At 50.0% G+C, this 22,486-nt stretch overlaps 2 protein-coding genes and 1 long non-coding RNA gene across 7 annotated transcripts; 1 reads left to right on the forward strand and 2 right to left on the reverse strand.

Moving 5' to 3' along the window:
* Window positions 1-506: 506 nt before the first annotated feature.
* On the reverse strand, window positions 507-4,458 carry GJB4 (gap junction protein beta 4). 2 transcript variants are annotated; one of them, XM_061412611.1, is made up of 2 exons: window positions 4,374-4,458; window positions 507-1,604 (listed from the first exon to the last, which is right to left on the reverse strand). In XM_061412611.1, the coding sequence occupies exon 2, from the start codon at window positions 1,536-1,538 to the stop codon at window positions 738-740; it is 801 nt and encodes a 266-aa protein (XP_061268595.1). In that variant the 5' UTR covers window positions 1,539-1,604; window positions 4,374-4,458; the 3' UTR covers window positions 507-737. The 2 variants fall into 2 exon arrangements, with proteins under 2 accessions (XP_061268595.1, XP_061268594.1); XM_061412610.1 differs by lacking the exon at window positions 4,374-4,458 and adding an exon at window positions 3,136-3,550.
* Window positions 1,515-4,329, forward strand: LOC133244885 (uncharacterized). The gene is made up of 3 exons (XR_009735541.1): window positions 1,515-2,743; window positions 3,550-3,695; window positions 4,242-4,329. It is a non-coding gene; the product is annotated as an uncharacterized LOC133244885 (long non-coding RNA).
* GJB5 (gap junction protein beta 5) lies at window positions 4,445-21,787 on the reverse strand. Of its 4 annotated transcripts, XM_061412606.1 has the most exons (3): window positions 21,455-21,787; window positions 19,362-19,435; window positions 4,445-5,661 (listed from the first exon to the last, which is right to left on the reverse strand). In XM_061412606.1, exon 3 carries the CDS (start codon window positions 5,635-5,637, stop codon window positions 4,816-4,818), a length of 822 nt encoding a protein of 273 aa, XP_061268590.1. In that variant the 5' UTR covers window positions 5,638-5,661; window positions 19,362-19,435; window positions 21,455-21,787; the 3' UTR covers window positions 4,445-4,815. The 4 variants fall into 4 exon arrangements, with proteins under 4 accessions (XP_061268590.1, XP_061268592.1, XP_061268593.1 ...); XM_061412608.1 differs by lacking the exon at window positions 19,362-19,435; XM_061412609.1 differs by lacking the exons at window positions 19,362-19,435; window positions 21,455-21,787 and adding an exon at window positions 7,612-8,987 and having other exon boundaries at window positions 4,445-5,658.
* Between the last annotated feature and the right edge of the window lie 699 nt (window positions 21,788-22,486).

The following is a 22,486-nucleotide window of genomic DNA, read 5'->3' on the forward strand; positions in this document are numbered from 1 at the left end:
GGTCCTGGCCCGTGGGGATGGGCCTCTTAAACACACAGGCAGACGCCCCATCTCGGACTCCCTCTCAGCGCTGTCCCACCCACACCAGGCCTTCCCCCTCATCCTTTGAAGGACTCACCCCTGGGTACCTGTGCTGGGCAGGGTTAGAGAGGCCTGGATGGGGGAGCCATGGGCACTTAGCTGAGGGGCACCAACTCTTACTGGCACAGGGTCTCCTAGGATCTCTCCTCCTGCTTTGACCAGCTGGTTGCAGAGTCCAGAGACCACTGGATCAACCTCTGGGCTTCCCACCACCTCGTGGGGGCATGCTCTATGGAGTGTGTGGTGGGAGTGTGTGTGTGTGTGTGTGTGTGTGTGTGGGTGTGTGTGTGATGGGTAAACCTGGATCTGAGGTTCCAGGACTCAGATGCCCACTGAGTGGTCTTGGCCGCCTCTCCAAGGTCCATCGTGACCCCCCCTCCCCCGCTTTCCTTCCCATCCCTCCCTGTCCCCAATCTGCAAAGTACTGAGAAAATCATATTTATTAAGGACTTGACATACCCTATTTCCGTATACTAAAGTCCCCATCAGCTATCAACCTGCCTCCCCCGGGGCTCAGGACCCAGAAACCAAACTGCTTCCTAGCATTGGTCCCTGGGTCGGCGTCTGGAGCTCCACACCTGCCTTCCCCACCTGCCCTGTGGTGGCTTTCTGGAGCAGGCAGAGGCTCTGGTGGTCTCAGCTGCTGACCTCACCAGTTATGGAAACCCAGCTGCATCAACCGTGGTCATTTCAGCCTTCATTAGGACAGAGTTCCCATCTTGGGGGTGCTCCCCCGGGGAGAGGGCATATGGTGGACACGCCTCCAGCAGGCGAGCCCGGCGCCGAGACCCCTGGGGTCTGGGGCCAAGGATCTCCAGGCACCTCTTGCCCACCAGGTAGGAGACCTCACCGAGGTTGAGGAGGATGCAGAGGACAGCCGTGGCCACCATGAAGTAGGTGAAGATCTTCTTCTCTGTGGGCCGGGAGATGTAGCAGTCCACGGTGTTGGGGCAGGGCGACTCGGAGCAGGCCACCACCCGCGGCATGTCGTAGTCCTTATAGAGGCGATGGAAGATGTAGAGGAAGCTCACGTCGACAGCTGCCTTGAAGAGGAGGCTCAGCAGGTAGGTCCACCAGAGCCCGCCCCGCTTCTTGTCCGGGTTGTCATACAGGGATGGCGCGTGGGGCCCGTGCTTCCGGCGGTGCTTCCGCTCCCGCTCCTGGCGGTAGGCCACGTGCATGACCACGAGGAGCGAGGGGCACGTGACCAGGATGAGCTGCAGGGCCCAGAGGCGCACGTGAGACACGGGGAAGAACTGGTCATAGCAGACGTTGGGGCAGCCCGGCTGCTTGGTGTTGCAGACGAAGTCCTTCTGCTCGTCGTCCCACACCTCCTCGGCCGCCACCACGTAGACCAGCACGCGGAAGATGAAGACCACGGACAGCCAGATGCGGCCCAGCGCCGTGGAGTACTTGTTGACCCCGCTCAGCACGTCCCTCAGGAACGCCCAATTCATGCTGACCCCGGCCTGGCTTCCCTGAGTGGACGATCTTGGCCCCTGGCGTCACAGGGCTGGAAGAACCTGGAAATGGGCACCTTCATTAAGGGCGTGATGGGCACATGATTTCACAACCATCGTGTTATCATGTCCACACTGGCCATGACTTGGTGGGGTAGGGATTGCCGTTGTCCTAGATTCAGAGGGAGGGAGCTAAAGCCCCGAGAGGCACCCGCCCAAGGCGGATGGCTGGAAGTGGTAGAGCTGGTCTTGAGCTTCCATCTTCCAGTTCCAAAGTCAGGACATATTTCATTCTATAGAGTAATAGGTGCACGTGAAGGGTAATCATCCTGTAATGATGTGCCTACCAACCTTGCTGACTCCAGCCTTCAGCTCTACGTGTCTACGTGTCACCTAACTTCTAAAGAAACAGTAAAAAAGTGTGGATTGGATGATCCACTGTTTGGCCAGCTGCCGGGCTGCCGGGCTGGACCGGGCAGGAGGGGAGGGATGTGTATCTGTTTTTTTTCTTTTTTTTGTCACACCATACAGCATGCAGAACTTCTCCAGTCAGGGACTGAACCCCTGCCCCCTGCAGTGGAAGCCTGGGGTCTTAACCTCTGGACCACCGGGGAAGTCTGAGGGAAACGTATCTTTACTCTTCAACTTTCTCCAAGTGAGCACCGGCCTGAGCCAGGCCCTGTGCAGACCTCAGATAATATCTACCCTCATCTTCTTTCTGGCTCCAGGACATCCCCCACCCGACATTCCCTTACAAAGCAAACAGGCTCTTTGGAATCACGGTGGCTTGGTATCATCCTGCCACCTCCTGTTTCGGCGCTGGGCCTGAGGGCTGGCTGTCCTCACCCCAGTGGGTTCTCTGGAATTCTAACCATTCCAGCCTTTGGGAGGCATTGGGGAAGGGACAGAGGCAAGATTCTGGCATGGTCCTCCCCCCTCCATCTATCTACCTTTACTTTCAGAGACACCTTCCTTCTCCGTCGGCTTGCTGGCTGTTTGCTGCCCATGTGGGCCATTGTGTCATTCAGGCCATGTCCTGCGTGCTCCATCCTCCACACCCCTTAGCTGGAGTGCCATCTTGTCCTACTCTGCCTCTGGCCCCTACCCTGCCCCGACTCAGGAATCAGCCATCTTCAGACCTGGTGCCTTTGGGACATTTTCTGAGCACCCTCCTCCATCTGTCCTGGCAGAGTGCCTCACGGGTACGTAAATGGTCTGTTTACCTGTTTTGCATGCCAGACTGGCAGCTGCTGGAGGGCAGCCTCTATATCTCATTCATCTCTGATTCCCTAGGACTCGGTACCGAGCCTGGACCAGGGAACACACAGTAGACATTTGTGTGTTCTGTGTGTGCTCAACCCAGTGAAACTTCCTCATCCCACCTCTTACTTTATCTCATCTCCAGTCGCCTGTCTTCCCTCTGGTCTGGCAGGACAGTCCTTCCCCTTCCTTCAGGCTTCCCTGGAGTTTCTCCAGAGATCCTGTCTGCCCCTACATCTCCCAAAGCCCAACCTACCACCCTCGGTCCCCTGGGATCCTCAGCCCACCTGGTCTCTGCCTCCCAGCTCAGTCTCCTGCCCGATTTGGTCCTCACCTTGCTTGGTTCTAGCAGCCGCTCTCCTGGCCCTGGGCTGGCGTGTCTGCCCGTCTGCCTGGGGACCTCCCGGAGGCAGCTTTTGTTCCTCACTCCCCTGCTGGGTGGGGCTTTCCGAACTAGTGAGCCAAACGGGAGTGACTGGGTGGGCAGGCAGACAGGTGGGCGGACTTCCCGGGCATGCGTTCAGGGCAAACACCTGTGGCTCTTCTCCGCTGGCCCACGCCTTCTCTGCAGCTCAGTGGGTATGGCTGGGTCTGGCTTGCCGTGCTGACAGGTATACAGGTGAAACTGCCTGAGCAGGCACCAGAGCCTGGTATGTTCATGCTTGGGCCCAGGTTAGCACCAAATGGCATTTTTCCTGCCCCTGCCTCCCACACCGTTGCCTAAATATCCCCATCCTCTTGTCCCTAGGCCTCTCTCCTACCCATTTCTCTGGAAGCCTGGTGGTGAGACCCTCAGCAGCTCACATCTATGGAAAGGGGCAATCTTGATTCAGCCCAGGATTGCACTGCCCCTCCTCCTGCTCCCTGCTTCTGGCAGGACGTATCTGAGTGGTGGTGAGACATGTGGGGGTGGGAGGGCCTACCCATCCACCCACCCTCCGTTCCTCTCGGTACGGCACCGCTGCCCAGGTGGAGACAAGGAATGCAGGTTGCAGCATGAAATTCTCCAGCTGGCATGGGACCAGGCACAGCCTCCCAGTCCACCCTCCATGGGCCTGGGCTTCGGGGAAATAAAAGCCTGACCCGGCAGGGGCTGCAGACAGGCCTTGAGCCTGGGATAGGGAAGGTTAATATGCAGCCAGGGAGGGGCTCCTCTGTCTCGTTTCCCACAAGCATTTATAGAGCACTTCCTAATACCAGTGATTAACATTTATGCGGCCTTTTACAGCCGGTTAACCTCGTCTGAAGCCGGGAGCTCATCCCACCTCACAGCCATCCCACCGGCTCGATATTATTAACCCACTTTGGAGAGGAGCTGCAGTTGCTCTCCCAGAGTCCCAGTGGAACTTGGGTTCAAAGTCAAATGTTATGACTAGAAGTCCATGAACTTTCCCCTGAGACACACAACTGCTTATTCACTAAGCTTTATTCTCTTTGCAGACAACCCATGGGCCTAAAAACTGCAACTGGGGATAAAGGCTAGACTTGACCCAGAGCAAGGAGCATGACCCCCCAGGAGTGCTGGGGGTCCTCTTGCTGCTGCTGCTGCTGCTAAGTCACGTCAGTCCTTACCTGGCTAGATCAAGTGCAGCCTGTGCAGGGGCCGAAAAGTTGATGAAAGGAGTCAATAAAGCTCACCAAGGTTGAAGGAGCAAAGGTCTCCTTGAATCAGTGAATGAACTGAATTTTATTAAGCCCTGACCGTGGACCCCACACTTTGGAGGCATGTGCGTGTATATTCTCTTATTAAAGCCCTCCTCACAGCGCCGGCTTTGCTCAGCAGGGCTCATCATCTCCATTGTACACAAAAGGAAACCGAGGTTCAGCTCCAGGTGGTAACTCGCGTAGGGTCACACAGCTGGTGCAGGTGGCAGGAACTTGGGGAGAAAGGATTTGAACCCAGGCCGCCTGACTCGCCCTCTTGTCTGCCCCTACTCTCAGCTCAGCACCCCCACCCCCAAGGCTGCACCTTGGCTCCCGGGTCCTTCCAACCCAGGCCTGATCAGGCAGCCCCTCACAGCATGGTTTTCTTCACGTGGTCTTGAGGGTGGTCTGGTAAGAGTGGAGGGGGAACATCTGAGTCCAGAAAGATGAGGTCGCCTGAGAGGAGATCGCCCTGTTTGGAAGAAGAGGTGACCCAGTCCAGGCGGTGGTCCAGGCTCTCAGACCGGGCTTTCCTGGCCTCCAGGCACTCCCGGCATCTCTTGCTCACCAGGTAGGCCAGCTCCACCAGGTTGAGGACGATGCAGACGAGGGCCGTGATCACCATGAAGAGAGTGAAGATGTTCTTTTCCTCGGGCTTGGAGATGAAGCAGTCCACCACGTTGGGACACGGGGCCACTTGGCACTTGACCACTCGGGGGAGGGTGTATCTGGGGTAGATGGAGTGGAACACGTAGAGGAAGGTGGCATCCACACCGGCCTTGAACACCAGGCTGCAGACGTATGTCCACCAGAGCCCTCCCCGCTTCTTACCGGGGTCCAGGTAGAGGCGCCCGCCGTCCTTCCCAATGGCCTCTTGGTGCTTCTTCTCCCGGGCCTGGCGGTAGGCCACGTGCATGACCACAAGCAGCGAGGGGCACGTGACCAGGATGAGCTGCAGGGCCCAGAGGCGCACGTGGGATACGGGGAAGAACTCGTCGAAGCACACGTTGGAGCAGCCCGGCTGGCGAGTGTCGCAGTCGAAGTCCTTGTGGTCATCGCTCCACACTCGCTCGGCTGTCACCAGGTACACCAGCACGCGGAAGATGAAGACCAGGGACAGCCAGACACGCCCGAAGGCTGTGGAGTACTTGTTGGCCCCGCTCAGGAGCCCCTCGAAGATCCCCCAGTTCATGGTGGCCCCCGGCGTTGGCGGCTACTGCGGAGAGAGGATGATGGTCATTTCCCACGTTTAGAGAGCACTCCCTCTCCTGGTTTATAGAACCGGGTCATTAACTTTGATCCTCATGGCCATGGCAGAGCTGGGCTCTATCCTCGTCCCCTTTACAGACGGGGGAACCAAGGTTCAGAGGGGTTATGCAGGGTCACAGCTGATCAGGTGCAGAGGTGGGCCCGGAGCACAGGTAATTCAGCCCAGAACCAACTCTCCCCCATAAAAGTAAGCAAAGCCACCTGCTCCTCCCAGGGCTTAAGGGGGTGGCTAATGCTACCTTCCCTGTCTGTCCTAACCCTGACCCTTCCCCCTCCTCAGTGGTCCAGATTTTGGAATGACTTTTTTTTCCTTTCTGAACACGGCTCTCTCCCTTTAGGCAGCCTCCTCCCAAAGGGAACCTGTTCTGTGCCTTTTACTCGGCTTGGGAGATGGGGCTAAAGAGAAGGTTGGAACTTTGTCCCCAAACTCCCATCTGGTCTAACATTAGAAATATCCAGACAGTTGTCCTGCTCATGTGTGACGCATCTGAAGCAAGGCCAATGGCAAACCAGCTAAAAAAAAGGAGGGAACATTGATTCTCTTTGTATGTTAGGCTTCATAGAGGAGCCTCGTGTTCTTGTGCTTCCCAAACTGGCATTCCATGGAATGCTGCTCAGTGGCCTGGCAACAGAAGCCAGGAGAAGGATTCCATGTTTAAGAAAGGTAGGCAAGCACTGTGTTCAGTGCAAAGTTAAACAGGTCCCTTTGCTTGACCCTGTGAATACATTCACATTATGAATAAGGGGTCAGAATAGGTAGCACTGCACCAACTCTTCTGATCACAGAAACTTTTTTTTTGTCATCTTGTGGGACAGCCTTGTCAAGACACCAAAATGAGCAATGCCACTCTGGTCAGTTCTACTGGTGAGGTTGTGAACACATAGGAATCCAATTTATCTCCAATTAGGCACCGTGACTATGGTTCAGAGTGAGGAGTGCCTGTGTGTGCTCTTGGAAGCTCTGTCTGGTTCCTGGGGGGTCCACTGATGCATGCAGCATGGTCTTAGCCCCCTGGGCTCCCCAGAACCTCAGGGAGCCTGTCTGCACAGCCTCCCGCTTTAAGGGGTTCCTGCTGCCATTTCCAAGTCTGCTCCATATCGGAGGTCACAATGCTGTTCTCCCCTCCACGCCCCGCCCCCCAGATTATCTGAGCACTTGGCATGAATCAGTACAGCAACTGTACAAAAGGGTACAGGTTTTATTCCCCATTTACAGATGCGGAAAGTGGAGCACAAAGAGCTTAGTCCATTTGCCCACAGTGACACAGATGGTAAGCAGCAGAGCTGGGATTTGAACCCAGGCAGGCTAGCTTCATGGACCATGCTCTGGGTCTGGGCCCCTTTCCTCAGGTTTTGGGAAGCTGCCTGCTGTGCGCAATCCCTGCCCCAGCCCCACAGATCCACAGGGAGGGAGGCTGGAGTGACTCTGCCCCCTACCCTGTCTGCTGTCCTGTCTATACCACCTACAACTTGAACGTGGGGCCCCTGCTCTGAATCACCCGCCGGTCTTTGCTCAGTCCTGCCTGAGGTGGGCGGAACCCCTGGCAGCTTCTCAGGGAGCATCTGAGGAGGCTCCAGCCCAGGGGCTCCCTGCCCAGCCCAACCCAGAGAGGGGGCGGGGTTTCGCAGGCCCAGGCAGGGATGCCCCACCTGCTCAGCTCCTGGCCCCTCTGTGAGCCCCTCTCCCCCTCAGTCCCTGGCTCCTACCTCTGCTGACAGCTGAGGAGAAAGGGGGAGAACCCAGAGCAGGGGCGGGAGGCGCCCTTCCCTTCTCCACCGTCAGGATGGCCATGTGCCCCGGCCACTCCCCTGACTCGCAGTCAGCAAAGTCTTCCCACATCTGGGTGTGCCAGGTGTGCGGAGGGCACCTCTGGACACAGATGGCCTTTGGCCTTACCTGAGCGACTACTCCTCAGGGCTCTCTGGGCACCGGGTCCTGGCCGCCAGCACTCCAACTCGGCGGGCAGCCGGCACTCATGTCAGAACCAGGGAGGGTGTTTGGGAAAACCTAGGACAGAGCCCGCAGATTTCGGCAGGCAGCCTAGGTGTGCCTCGGGCCAGGAGGAGGAGCAGCTGGGCTGGGAACTGCCATTGGCTGGGCCCCAGCCTCCCAGGACTGCCTCTCCTGAGGCCCAGGAGACTTATGGTTGCCCTCCTTTTAGGGCGCTGAGCCTAAAAATCCTGGCATCCTCTTGGGGACAACCACAGGTCCACTCTGACCCCCGGCTTGTCTTCCCATCCCTGGCCTTGTGTGGGAGGAGCCAAGGCCTGTCTTCTCCAGAAACTCCTTCTGATTCTTCCTGGGACTCTGTGGGCTGCTCCAGACTCTCCTCCCTCTCCAGTTACTCTTCAGGGCCTTTCGTTCTCACGGCTTCAGTGACCTGTGGAACTGAGTCCGAAATTCTGTCTCCAGCCCACATGCTTTTGCCTATCTATAGCCCCCACCTGAATGCCTTTCCGTCATCTTTCTCCTTGCCTGGCCTACTCTTCCAAGAAGCTTTCCCCGATTGTGCAGCCCCAGATGGCTTAGGGCCTCATCTCAGGGCTTCCACGGCCCTGAGCTTTCACATTATCATCAGATGGCATTGAAATAGTTGAACTTGTTCCAGGTGGGACTCACCCGTTGAATGAACAAATCAGTCCTCACCAATAGACATTTTTTAGGGGCTTGTCGTTAGCAAGACGCAACACAGATCAGCCCCAGACCCTCAGGAACTCACCCACTTGGCCTTAATTACCAGCTGATAAGTCCAGCACCAGCTGCACAGCCTCTTACGACTGCACAGATGTCAGGGAACAGTCGAGAGGCCCAGGCTCCCACTGCTGCTGGAATCTAGTTCAGTCTTTGCACCCTGACACTGAGCGCATAAGGGCTTACACAGAAAATCAGCCTCTCCCCTACATACACAGCCCCATCTCTCCCCAAAATACGTACACCGAGCCCCTCCCCAACCCCTGAGCAGCTGCCTGTCCTTCACCCTCCACCCCGGCCCTGAGGAGCTACTCTCTACCCCATTCTTTAAATTCAAGAATCATTCCTGAGATTTGGCTCTGAGCCAGGCGCTGTGTTTGGCGCTAGGTTACACGGATAAAGAGAGGATCAGGAGCGGTTGGCAGGGTCTCCCTATTTGGGTGTGGGCTCAGTCTCTTCAGTCGTGTCTGACTCTTTGTGACCCCATGGACTGCAGCCCGCCAGGCTCTTCTGTCCATGGGACTCTCCAGGCAAGAACACTGGAGTGGGTTGCCACGCCCTCCTCCTCCAGGGGATCTTCCCAACCCAGGGACTGAACTAACGTCTCTTGTGTCTTCTGCGTTGGCAGGTGGGTTCTTTATCACTAGCACCCCCGGCACACAGATGGGCCCAGAGACACACAGGTATAAGGATGTGTGGAGCTCCAGTAGAAGGGACTTGGGGTGGGCAAGTCCTGTCCAGAGCAGGTGCCTCCCTGTCTAATGGGGCAGGCAAATGAAGGAAGTGCCTGACGGCAGGGGACATCTGCATCTGGGTCTCACTCCCCTACAGCTGGAGCTCAAGCACCGCTACATATGGGTCCAGCCCTGGATCTCGAATCTCACAACCCTGGACTTGAATCTCACCTCTGGTGTATTCAGGTCTGTTTCTTGGGTGTACAATGAGACATCTTGTGCCCGTGAGGTGTGCCCTGTGAGGACAGCATGTGCAGTGCAGGGTGGTGGCTTTGTGGCCTGAATCCGGCCTGGCTGCTGCCTCTCCCTGCTGGGCATCAGTTCCCTGTCTGTGCAGTGCGACGGTAGCACCACCTACCTCAGAGGGTTGGCACGAGGATTAGCCCAGCCAACAGAGGCACAGTGCCAGACAGTGCCTGGCACAGAGGAGGCCTTTCCTGCCACTGCCTCTGGCGTGTGAGCTGCCTGCACACGCCTGGCATGTGGTGGGTCCCCATACGGCTTCCCCCCATCTTTCCCTGCTTCTAACCTCCTCTCCCTGAGATGAAGGAAGGCAGAGAAAGGATGGGAGACAGACGGCTCACCAGATAAAATCTCACGGGATGGATGATGTCTTTGGGACAAAAAGACAGAACCTGGGTCAGGCAGTGCCTGTTGGGGAGTGGGGAGGATAGGCAGGGCATTCCCTGGAGGGCTTCTCGTTAGTGCCTGGATGCAGCCTGTTGGGTTAGCTTCTAAGATGTTCTTTATCAGCAGGTCACTTGGGCCTGAATTCAATGGACGATGTGTCCGAGAGCCACAAACACTGCAGGTCCACAGCAAGTGTGGCACATCCCACACGCACACGCTCTTACACACAGGCCACACTGTGGGCCCAGTGCTACACATGCGTGGGGCAGCGCTGGCCCCTGGACGCCTAGTACGGGGCCTGTTAGGTACCATGTTAGGCCTCCGTTTATGTTTATGGAATGAATGATGTGTGAAGCGCATGCACTCTGCAGAGAGAGAGACACACACAACTACCCCCTCTGCATTCTTCCTCCAAGCTATCACCGTGTACAGGAGAGAGGAGACACGTGACTAGATTGGATATGACACTGTGATCAGAGCCAAAGAGACATGGAACAGAGAGGGAGTGTCAAGTTCTGCCAGAGGAAGACCCAGACAAGGTGACATGTAAGCTGGGTCTTGAAGGACGTGTAGGAATTCATCAAGAGGCAACAAGGAGGAAAGGCCTTTGAGGCAGAGGGCTTAGAGCCTGCAGTGAAAGATGATGGAAAAGCTTTGGAGAGTGGGTTGGAGGAGGGAGTGGTGGGTGTAAGGCGAGTGCAGAGAAAAAGAGAACGAGCAGGGCAGTCAGACAAGAAAAGGAAATTTATTAGAGGGAAGAGAGAGGGTGACTGGCTCTTAAGGAGAACCAGTGTCCTCCCTTTCTGACAGAGTCCTTAGACTCCACCCATGAAAAGCCCTCTGGAAGGATGTCACGTAGCCAGAGGTCTAGAATCTGGTGATCTCGCAGTTTTGAGAAGATAGGCGCCAGTGATATAACAGGATGCCATTTGGGCAATTTGGTCAGTCTCAGATCACTGTGATTTATTCTTTGCTTGCTTGCGAAGTCGACATAACGAACCATCTTATCAATAAGACCCCATGTGGGCCCTATCAGTGGTGGCGCTAAAAAGCAAGGATGTTCTGGACCAAGAAAGATCTGAAACACTCTGCTAAGTGGTCTGGATTATCTCCTGTGCAGAGGGAGGCCTCAGGGAAGGAAGGAGGCTATGTGATCAGATGAGTATGGTCAGTTCTCATTCTCCATGGTAGTGATGTTCTGTAAGTCACTACAAACACTGAATTAGCAAATCCAGAGACTTCAGCAGGGGAAATGTAGGGGATGGTTCCTACGAGCCTCTGACCATGACATTTTTATCAACTGATCAATACATAACCATGTTTTATGTGTGTTTCTCTTGAAACATACCTTACTTATATACAGTGTGGAATCATTAATGTTGAACTCACAGCCAACAGCACTATACTCACTCCTGAACAAAGCTCATTCTTCTATCCTTTTTTTATTTTTGGCCTTGGCATGCAGGGTCTTAGTTCCCCAACCAGGGATTGAACCTGTGCCCCCTTGCAGCGGAAGCACAGTGTCTTAACCACTGGACCCAAATATCCCCGAACAAAACTCATCTAACACTGGTATTTTCTCCCCAAGGCCCGCCACAACCTTCCTGTGCTTGGGAATACCAGACAACTTCAGTGCCACACTTGGGGGCCAGTTTAAACAGCAGAATCACCTCCACAAGCCCCAAAATGTGAAAAAATAGCAACCAATTGACCTCCCATGGGACATTTGTTTACAGTATCAGCTGAAAGTGGAAGGCAAAGCATCTGCTTGTTCAGCCTCAGCTGGGACCTTGCACATCAGGCAACTCAAGCATTCCACTGCCCTGTGCCTGTCCACAGGTGACAGCGAAGGCATTGATTTTGGGGTTAAACAAGTAAATTTTAGTGACTCGATGAACTCACCCATATGGAATCTGTAAACAATGATGCTTGTATGTGTAGAAAGCTCCTTCTGTGCGAGAGAAGAGGCATGTGAGACCAGTTAAAAAAAACAGTTCACAGGAGGAGAGCAGGTTGTTGGAGGTGGGGAGGGGAAGATGATGGGGAGGTTCTTCCCAGATGTTCGGGAGTTAGTGGGTTCAGGGTTCCACGTGCTGGGTGTGGAGGGCGATCACGTGGACTGTTCATAGCCAGCAGCTGGCAGCAATAGCTGGGGAGGTACTTTGGGGGTTCCCAGCCCCAAGGAGGTGGTGGGAGCCACTGGAGTGGACCAGGTGGCTTTGGGAGAGTGTGTGGAGTGAGAAGAGATGATGGTCCAGGCAGAGCTTTCAGGAGCACTGATGTTTTAAGAAGCAGATCAGAAAGATGCTCTTGGAGGAGAAAGCACAGACAGGGCGGGCAGAGGAGGAAACCTAGTGTCAGAGAGGCTGGTCAGGTCCCTGGGGACTTTTGCTAGAGGGAATTCTGCAGAGTGATGGGGACGGAAGCCAGAGAGAAGTGGGTGGGGAAAGTGCAGACTGCACGTGTTCAGGAAGCTGGCAAGTTAGGGAGAAAGGCCGCGGGAATCAGGGCTGGAGAAGGGCTTGCTCCTTCTGGGGAGATGGGAACAGACGTGTCAAAGGAGCTGCTGCAGAGCCATTTGACCTGCAAATAGACCTGCCATCCTCTCCCCTCTGCACTCTGCTCTTTCTTGTTCCCTGGCTCCTTCTCTGCCCTCTGTGTTCCCCCAGTCCTTAGCCCAGGCACTCCCGACTCTTGTCATCACCTCTGACATGTTCTGGCTTGGACTGACCCCTCTGTTCTCCCAGTTAATGGGTGTAGGGTAGGTGAGAGCAGGAGTATTTTCCAGCGACCAGTTATCCCCCCAGGCTCCCTTCTGAATGCACAGGCACCAGGACCTGATACCCCACCAGTTACCTATTAAAACTGCTATTCCTAACAGTGAGCAGACTTTGGGTCCTGCAGTAACAAGCTAGGTTGGCCTGTGGGGCCAAGGTGGTGTCTTTTCACTTCCCACTCGGGAGGTGGGGAGGTTGGGTGATGGGGTAATAATATCACTTTCATCACTGCATGCCTCCTCTGTGCCAGAAACTGGGCCAAACGCTCTAAATGCATCAGGCGTGTAACACTGCCCACTCTTCCCTCACCCCTCTCTAATGTTGCCCACTTGCAGCAGTCATCTTTGGAAAATGCAAAACATGGAAAACAAGCCTTAAAATGTTCCAGGTTTTTCCGAGTCTCCCCCATTGTCTTGAAATAAAAAATGTCTTATTGCTGGACTTGCCTGCTGGTCCAGTGGTTACGAATATGCCTGCCAATACAGGGGACATGGGTTCAAGCCTGGTCTGGGGAGATCACACATGTGGTGGGGCAACCAAATCTATATTCTGTAACTACTGAAGCCCAAATACTCTAGAGCCTGTGCTCTGCAAAGAGAGAAGTCACCGAGATGAGAAGCCCGTGCAGCAACGAAGCCCAACCCAAAATAAATGAAAAATCTCCTGTTGGCTAATATGGCCTGTAAAGTCTTGAGCCATCTGGCCTCTGCCACCCTTTGTTTCCTTCTGTGTTTGTGCTTTAGCACTGTGGCCTTCTTTTAGTTCTTAGAATGGAGGAATCTCTTTGTAATCTCAGGGCCTTTGCACATACCTTAATGCTCTTTCTTCATTTTCTCTGAGGAAAGGTGCAGTGACCCACAACAGACTGAGCCCGACCTGCCTGTGAGTGTTTGAGGGTCTCCTGTGGAGGCATGGGTCAGCTGTCGCCTGCTGCAGGGCCAAGGGCACCGGCAGCAGCAGTCTTGGGAGGCTGGCATAAGTCCTCTTGGAGGTTGCCAACAGCCCTCCCATAGAGCCTGTAGGCATGAACCTGAGCAAACTCTGGAAGATAGAGAAGGACAGGGAATCCTGGTGCGCTGCAGTCCATGGGGTCGAAAAGAGTCTAAACAACAACAAAACAACAAGAGCTTGTAGACCCTAGGATTGGGTTGCCTCAGGCCAAACAACAAACAGGGAAGGAGTACAGCAGACAACTGTATTAAAAATTTACTGAGCATGGCCCAGTGCACCAGAGCGAGACCCAGTTTTCCCCTTAGTCAGTCCCTCCCATCTGGAAGCTTGCACAAGCCTCTTATCCTCATCCATCAGACAGAAGAAGCAAGAACTACAATCCACAGACTCCAGAATGAAAACTATAATCACAGAAAGCTAACCAAAATGATCACATGGACCACAGCCTTGTGCAACCCCATGAAGCTATGAGCCATGCCATGGATGGACGGGTCATAATGGAGAGTTCTCTGGAGAAGGGATGGCAAACCACTCCAGTATTCTTGCCTTGAGAGTCCCATGAACAGTATGAAAAGGCTAAAAGATATGACACTGGAAGATGAGCACCCCAGGTTGGTAGGTGTCCCATATGCTCCAGTGGAAGAACAGAGAAATAACTCCAGAAAGAATGAAGGGGCTGGGTCAAAGCACAAGGGATGTGCCTGGTGGTGAAAGGAAAGTCTGATGATGTAAAGAACAGTATTGCACGTGTGCTAAGTCACGTCAGTGGTGTCCGACTCTGCGATCGATGAACTGTAGCCCATCAGGCTCCTCTGTCCATGAGATTCTCCAGGCAAGAATACTGGAGTGGGTTTCCATGCCTTCCTCTGGGGGATCTTCCTGACCTAGGGATTGAAATTGCCTCTCCTGTGGTTCCTGCATTGTAGCCAGATTCCTTACCACTGAACCAAGAGGGATGCCCAAATACCTTTAGTTTCTCTGTAAGAGGAAGCCAATATTCAGTAATTAATGTTTCAGTATCTTATTTGGAAATGACCCAGCTATTCAATAAACTTTCCTCACTTAATTTAGTATAACTCTAGAATTTCAAGTTACAACAATCTGGAGAGAATATTTTAGACATATTTCTAAAGCAAAATCATTCTTAACAGTTTATCTGAAAGCTTCCTGATTTACATTTTCTTTCCTTAAAAGTTTCTTTATATGGAATTGGGCTACCACTGGTGGGAGCTTTCAGTTTCAGTCAGTTCAGTCACTCAGTCATGTCTGAGTCTTTGTGACCCCACTGACTGCAGCACGCCAGGCTTCCCTGTCCGTCACCAAATCCCGGAGCTTACTCAAACTCATGTCCATTGAGTCAGTGATACCATCCAACTATCTCATCCTCTGTCATCCCCTTCTCCTCCCACCTTCAATCTTTCCCAGCATCAGGGTCTTTTCAAATGAGTCAGTTCTTCCCATCAGGTGGCCAAAGTATTGGAGTTTCAGCTTCAGCATCAGTCCTTCCAATGAATAGTCAGGATTGATTTCCTTTAGGAAATCAGTCGTGATTGACTTCCTGGACTGGTTGGATCTCTTTGCAGTCCAAGGGACTCTCAAGAGTCTTCTCCAACACCACAGTTCAAAAGCATCCATTCTTCAGTGCTCAGCTGTCTTTATAGGCCAACTCTCACATCCGTACATGACTACTGGAAAAACCATAGCTCTGACCAGATGGACCTTTGTTGGCAAAGTAATATCTCTGCTTTTTCATATGCTGTCTAGGAGCAAGCGTCTTTTAATTTCATGGCTGCAGTCACCATCTGCAGAAAAATAAAGTCTGTCACTGTTTCCATTGTTTCTCCATCTATTTGCCATGAAGTGATGGGACCAGATGCCATGATCTTAGTTTTCTGAATGCTGAGTTTTAAGCCAATTTTTTCACTCTCCTCTTTCAGTTTCATCAAGAGGCTCTTTAGTTCTTTGCTTTCTGCCATAAGGGTGGTGTCATCTGCATATCTGAAGTTACTGATATTTCTCCCAGCAATCTTAATTCCAGCTTGTGCTTCATCCAGCCTGGCATTTAGCATGATGTACTCTGCATATAAGTTAAATAAGCAGGGTGACAATATACAGCCTTGATGTACTCCTTTCCCTATTTGGAACCAGTCCGATGTTCCATGTCCAGCTCTAACTGTTGCTTCTTGACCTGCGTACAGATTTCTCAGGAGGCAGGTCAGGTGGTCTGGTATTCCATCTCTTGAAGAATTTTCCACAGTTTGTTGTGATGCACACAGTCAAAGGCTTTGGCATAGTCACTAAAGAAAAAGTAGATGTTTTTTCTTGAAGAAGGCAATGGCACCCCACTCCAGTACTCTTGTCTGGAAAATCCCATGGACGGAGGAGCCTGGAAGGCTGCAGTCCATGTGGTCACTGAGGGTCAGACACGACTGAGCAACTTCACTTTCACTTTCCACTTTCATGCATTGGAGAAGGAAATGGCAACCCACTCCAGTATTCTTGCTTGGAGAATCCCAGAGACGGGGGAGCCTGGTGGGCTACTGTCTATGGGGTCGCACAGAGTCGGACACGACTGAAGTGACTTAGCAGTAGCAGCAGATGTTTCTCTGGAACTTTCTTGCTTTTTCGATGATCCAGTGGATGTTGGCAATTTGATCTCTGGTTCCTCTGCCTTTTCTAAATCCAGCTTGAACATCTGGAATTTCATGGTTCACATACTATTGAAGCCTGCCTTGGAGAATTTTGAGCATTACTTTGCTAGCATGTGAGATGAGTGCGATTGTGCAGTAGTTTGAACATTCTTTGGCATTGCCTTTCTTTGGGATTGGAGTGAAAACTGACCTTTTCCAGTCCTGTGGCCACTCCTAAGTTTTCCAGATTTGCTGGCATATTGAGTGCAGCACTTTCACAGCATCATCTTTTAGGATTTGAAATAGCTCAACTGGAATTCCATCACCTCCACTAGCTTTGTTTGTAGTGATGCTTTCTAAGGCTCATTTGACTTCACATTCCAGGATGTCTGGCTCTAGGTGAGTGACCACACCATCGTGATTGTCTGGGTCATGAAGATCTTTTTTGTATCATTCTTCTGTGTATTTTTGCCACCTCTTCTTAATATCTTCTGCTTTCTGTTAAGTTCATACCATTTCTGCTCTTTATTGTGCCCATCTTTGCATGAACTGTTCCCTTGATATCTCTAATTTTCTTGAAGAGATCTCTAGTCTTTCCCATTATATTGTTTTCCTCTATTTCTTTGCATTGATCACTGAGGAAGGCTTTCTTACCTCTCCTTGCTATTCTTTGGAACTCTGCATTCAAATCGGTATATCTCTCCTGTTCTCCTTTGCCTTTAGCTTCTCTTCTTTTCTGAGCTATTTGTAAGGCATCTTCAGACAACCATTTTGCCTTTTTGCAGTTCTTTTTCTTGGGGATGATCTTGATCACTGCCTCCTGTACAATGTCGTGAACCTCTGTCCATAGTTCTTCAGGGACTCTGTGTATCAGATCTAATCCCTTGAATCTATTTGTCACTTCCACTGTATAATCAAAAGGTATTTGATTTAGGTCATACCTGAGTGGTCTAGTGGTTTTGCCAACTTTCTTCAATTTAAGTCTGAATTTGGCAACAAGGAGTTCATGTTCTGAGCCACAGTCAGCTCCAGGTCGTGTTTTTGCTGACTGTATAGAGCTTCTCCATCTTTAGCTGCAAAGAATATAATCAATCTGATTATCACCATCTGGTGATGTCCATGTGTAGAGTCTTCTCTTGTGTTGTTGGAAGAGGGTTTTTGTTATGACCAGTGTGTTCTCTTGGCAAAACTCTGTTAGCCTTTGCCCTGCTTCATTTTATACTCCAAGGCCAAGTTTGCCTGTTATTCCCAGTATCACTTGACTTCCTACTTTTGTATTCTAGTCTCCTATAATGAAAAGGACATCTTTTTTGGATGTTAGTTTCACTGATTCCTAAAATGTCGATGTTCACTCTTGCCATCTCCTGTTTGACCACTTCCAATTTGCCTTGATTCATGGACCTAACATTCCAGGTTCCTATGCAATATTGCTCTTTACATCATCAGACCTTGCTTCTATCACCAGTCACATCCACAACTGGGTGTTGTTTTTGCTTTGGCTCTGTCTCTTTATTCTTTCTGGAGTTATTTCTCCACTAATCTCAAATAGCATATTGGGCACCTACCAACCTGGAGAGTTCCTCTTTCAGTGTCCTATCTTTTTGCCTTTTCATACTGTTCATGGGGTTCTCAAGGCAAGAATACTGAAGTGGTTTAGCATTCCCTTCTCCAGGGGACCACGTTTTGTCAGAACTCTCCACCATGACCTGTCCATCTTGGGTGGCCCTACACTGCATGGCTCATAGTTTCATTGAGTTAGACAAGGCTGTGGTCCATGTGATCAGTTTGGTTAGTTCTCTGTGATTGTGGTTTTCAGTCGTCTGTCCTCTGATGGATAAGGATAAGAAGCTTATGGAAGCTTTCTGAGGGGAGAGATAGACTGAGGGGGAAATTGGGTCTTGTTCTGATAGGTGGGGCCACACTCAGTAAATCTTTAATCCAATTTTCTGTTGATGGGTGGGGCTGTGTTCTCTCCCTGTTGTTTGACCTGAGGCCAAACTATGGTGGAGGTAATGAAGATAATGGTGACCCCCTTCAAAAACCAAGTGACCTCCTTCACTTAGCTTGCTGATATGTTACAAAGAATGTATACTGAAGTTCAAGTACTAGTCCACCATCTTGGACTGATTTGCTTCTAATTAATCCATTTCATGTCCTCAGGCTACCTCATTCCTTCAAAGTTTGTGCCCTGCCCCTTCCCTCCTATTTTATCCCCCACCCCCAGATTTTACTCCCATACTCTTAATGGAAGCAGAAGGGTGATGTCCATCTTATGTAACTGCTTCAAGGCTGAGCAGGGGTGTCAACTCTGCCTGTCAGGGAGTAAAAATCTCTGGACTGTGATCTAGGGGGCCCAAGGGCAGGACAGTTTCTGATTTTAGTCAGTTTGGGCTGGAATCCTTGCATAACCATCACCTTGATGAGGAGCTATTGTAACTGCTTCTATGCCTTCCTATGAATCGTTTTGATAATGAAGGGCTTCTCTGGTGGCTCAGATGGTAAAGAATCTGCCCATGATGCTAGAGACCTGGGTTTGATACCTGGGTTGGGAAGATCCCCTGGAGAAAGGAATGGCAACCCACTCCAGTATTCTTGACTGGAGAATTCCATGGACAGACAAGCAAGCTACAGGCCATGAGATCCCAGTCAAACATGACTGAGTGATTAACACTTTCATTTTCCTTGATAATGAAACACTTTTTGTAACAGCATCAGAGTACAAAAAGGTATGGTTAAATATCTGATTAATTGATAAAGAAACTTGGTTACAGTAGCCAGAATTATGAATGATCACATTTAACATACAAAATAATTCTAGCTAAATGTTTCTCTTTAAGACAACTTGGGGGCCATCTAATGTGTCCCAAAGCTAGCTGGAAATGAAAAGAACTTTGATTAAAATTTGATATTAGGAAGCTTGTCAAAAAGTTTTAAAACACTTGATTAAGATCATCAGTCACTGTGAGACAATACACATTCCTTAACCAAAGTAACCATAGATCTCAAAAGTAAATAATACAAATCACTTAAAGGCAAAGAAACTCACATGATCTGTCATCAAAAGCAGTGTTTCAAGAATACTTGAGGGAGAAACCAAATCCAGTCTTGTTCTAGTCCATTTCTAACAAAAAATCCATTTATCCAACTAAACTGGTCTAATCTCAGAGAATCCTGATCATACATAATTCAATATCTGATTTCTTACATCTTCTACTAAAAAACACATATCTTACTTTTCTTAGAAGTTTTTCATTTTTCTTTCTTTCTTTCTTTTTTTTACGTTGAGTTACTTTTCTTGTTGACAAATCTGTAGAAGATGGAATAAGGTCTTATTTGACCTCTAATATACCTGGGTACAACAATAATACTATACTTAACATTGATAACTCTAAGGACATTTCTATATTAATCAAACCAACAAGTTTAAGCCACTTTCAATAGTAGATATCAATTCCGTACTGAATATTTCCCAGACCATGGGTCCTAAAATTTATCTTGGCCAATTTTCTATAGATTTAATTTTAAGTGCTTACTTTCAAGTCAATTAAAATAGTCCATTTACAAGTTAACTTTTACATAAAGACTGAATGAGAAATCTCAATTTTTCCCTCTTAAGTTCAAAAGGCTTTTCCCCATTCCCCACTCTATTTATTTTGTCCTCCCGAGGGCCTGGGCACAGGGAGAGAAATACCAATTGCTTTTCATGGGGGCATAGTTGAAGATCTCCTAGTCTTGTAAAAATACCCTGAAGGGGTGGTGGCTTCAAGATGGAACAAATCTTACCCATAACAAGGCTGGTCAAAGAGGGAAAATCCCAACCACGTTTTTACCACAGGCAGAGCCTGAAGCAACACTAATCTTTACCACAGTCATTATAAGTACTGACATATACATCAACAAACAAACATTAATATCAAGTATTAATCTGATACTGAATATTTCCCAGTTCACATGAACCTGAAATCCTTTAGCTTAATTTCTCTTGCACTTAGAATTGTTTGATTTTTAAGTGCCTACCTCCCAGTGGTAAAGAATCTGCCTGCCAATGCAGGAAACTCAAGAGAGACAGGTTCGATCCCTGGGTCAGGAAGATCCCCCGGAGAAGGGAATGGCAGCCCACTCCAGTATTCTTGCCTGGAGAGCTCCATGGACAGAGGAGCCTGGCGGGCTACAGCCCATGGGGTCCCATATAATTGGACACAACTGAGCACCTAAACATGCATGTACTTTTCTTTAAGCCAATTAAATAGAGCTCATTTACAAATTAATCTCAGAAGCAATAAAAAGAGACAAAGATACATACTGAGATATACATATATCCAAATAGACACAACAAGAGATTTCATAACTTTGTTTTCCAAACTTAGTCATGAATCAGATATCATAATATAAAACACTAGTTTAAAAATAACAGTTGGAATAAGAAAAAATTTTTAAGGCTTCTTTTCCTGTTTTTTTTTTCTTGTTTTTCTCATTTTTAGGAATTAAAGATGGTTTAGATAAATGTCCCTGAGATCCATGGTCTCAAGGCACAAGGAGAGAAAAGCATCTTCTCCTAGTAGGAAAATTTCATAAAAATTTTAACCAATTTTCTCGGGAGTCTAAAGAATATTGTGAAAAAAAATAAAGAATATTGTGGCAATACAGTTAAAAAAAAATCATCTTTTTCTGCGGTCATAGTTTCACAGTCCAAATTTAGACCAGACAGTGCTCAAATTGGCCCTGATAACAAGAGCAGACTTGTCCCAGCAGGGATTTTTCCTCTGGGGAGGTGGGGTCTTGGTATGATCAGCCCCAGACTGTTAATTATAGAAGAATCCTGAACCTTAGGGAACTTCAGTCGATTTTCTCATCTTGTGGCAATAAAGATCTAATTGTAAGAGGGTCATTTTTAGGCCTCTTTTTTGGGCATTGGATCATAGCTGTATGTCCACCTGTCACTTAAAATGTTTCCAAAGGGCTTCTCATGCTGGGAGTGGGAGCTTAGAGGAAGTGCTCCCCGTTTCAGCTCAGGCAATTTATACCAGATGTCAGTGTGCTCAAACCAAAAGAGCCAAACCAAGCCAACCAAACCAAAGCAGAACCTCGCCAGCTGGAAGTCACACTAGAAATAAAATGGATGGCAAAGAGATGTCCGGAAGTCAAAAGCCAAATGGCACAAACGCCCTCAAATGTGACTTCCCAGTCCCACTAGACATGCGACTTGTCCAACGCGCACCTTGCAAATGGAGTTGCCTTTCACAGGGAGAACTCCCCAAATTGGAATCAAAGTTTCCCCAAACAGGCAAGGTCAAGGAGGCCCTGGTATGCACTCCAGGGGACTTACCAAATTGCTGGCGGGTGTGTTGCGAGGTACCAAATGCCCTCTTTCTGATCCTCCAAATGTAACGTCTTCTCGGAGTGGAAGTCTGGGGCAATGCGGAGAAGGGAAAACGAAGGTGTCCTCAAGACAAAGAAAGCCCGGGCAGCTGCTAGGGCAACCTCTGCCCTGTTCTCCACGGCAGCCTCGAGTTCCGCAGCCAAGGTGGTGGACGGGGTGTGACCAAGGCCCAACCCTACAGCAGGGGAACCCTGACGATCTGACCTCAGAGAAATCCTCCAACCTTCTACTCCCCCGGAGGAAGCTGGTGCAGAGAGAAATCCCCAAGCATCCAATCAAGCTGAGTGGCCCTGAGGGGCCGCCTGCCAATGGTCAGATCCAGGACGAGCCCCCAGGTTTGTTGCCAAAATCTTGGCTTTCTGTGCCAAGTCAAACAGAAACACAGAAACAGAGTAATGGAGGAGAAGTAGGACTGGCTTTATTTGCCAGGCAAAGGGGAACAGAGCAGGCTGTATCTCAAGAGCCGAGCCGGATGTTGTAAAGAACAATGTTGCATAGGAACCTGGAAAGTTAGATCCACGAATCAAGGTAAATTGGATGTGGTCAAGCAGGAGATGGTAAGAGTGAACACTGACATTTTATGAGTGTGTTACCTTTTGCACATTTACATTTTATGAAACAGTGAACTAAAATGGAAGGGGAATGGGTGAATTTAATTCACGTGATCCTTTTATCTACTACTGTGGGCAAGAATCCCTTGGAAGAAATAGAGTAGCCCTCATAGTTAACAAAAGAGTCTGAAATGCAGTACTTGGGTGCGATCTCAAAAAAGACAGAATGATCTCTTTTTGTTTTCAGGGTAAATCATTCAGTATCACAGTAATCCAAGTCTATGCCTCAACCACTAATGCTGAAGAAGCTGAAGTTGAATGGTTCTATGAAGACCTATAAGAATTTCTAGAACACACAAAAAAGTTGTCCTTTTCATCATAGAGGACTGGAATGTAAAAGTAGGAAATCAAGAGATACCTGGAGTAA

Source organism: Bos javanicus, chromosome 3 (assembly GCF_032452875.1).
Source record: "Bos javanicus breed banteng chromosome 3, ARS-OSU_banteng_1.0, whole genome shotgun sequence".
Taxonomy (NCBI): Eukaryota; Metazoa; Chordata; class Mammalia; order Artiodactyla; family Bovidae; genus Bos; species Bos javanicus.

What these genes read in the sequence shown, in the direction of transcription:
- GJB4 (XM_061412611.1), bottom strand. Translation starts at nt 1,538, where the DNA reads ATGAATTGGGCGTTCCTGAGGGACGTGCTGAGCGGGGTCAACAAGTAC.
- GJB5 (XM_061412608.1), bottom strand. Translation starts at nt 5,637, where the DNA reads ATGAACTGGGGGATCTTCGAGGGGCTCCTGAGCGGGGCCAACAAGTAC.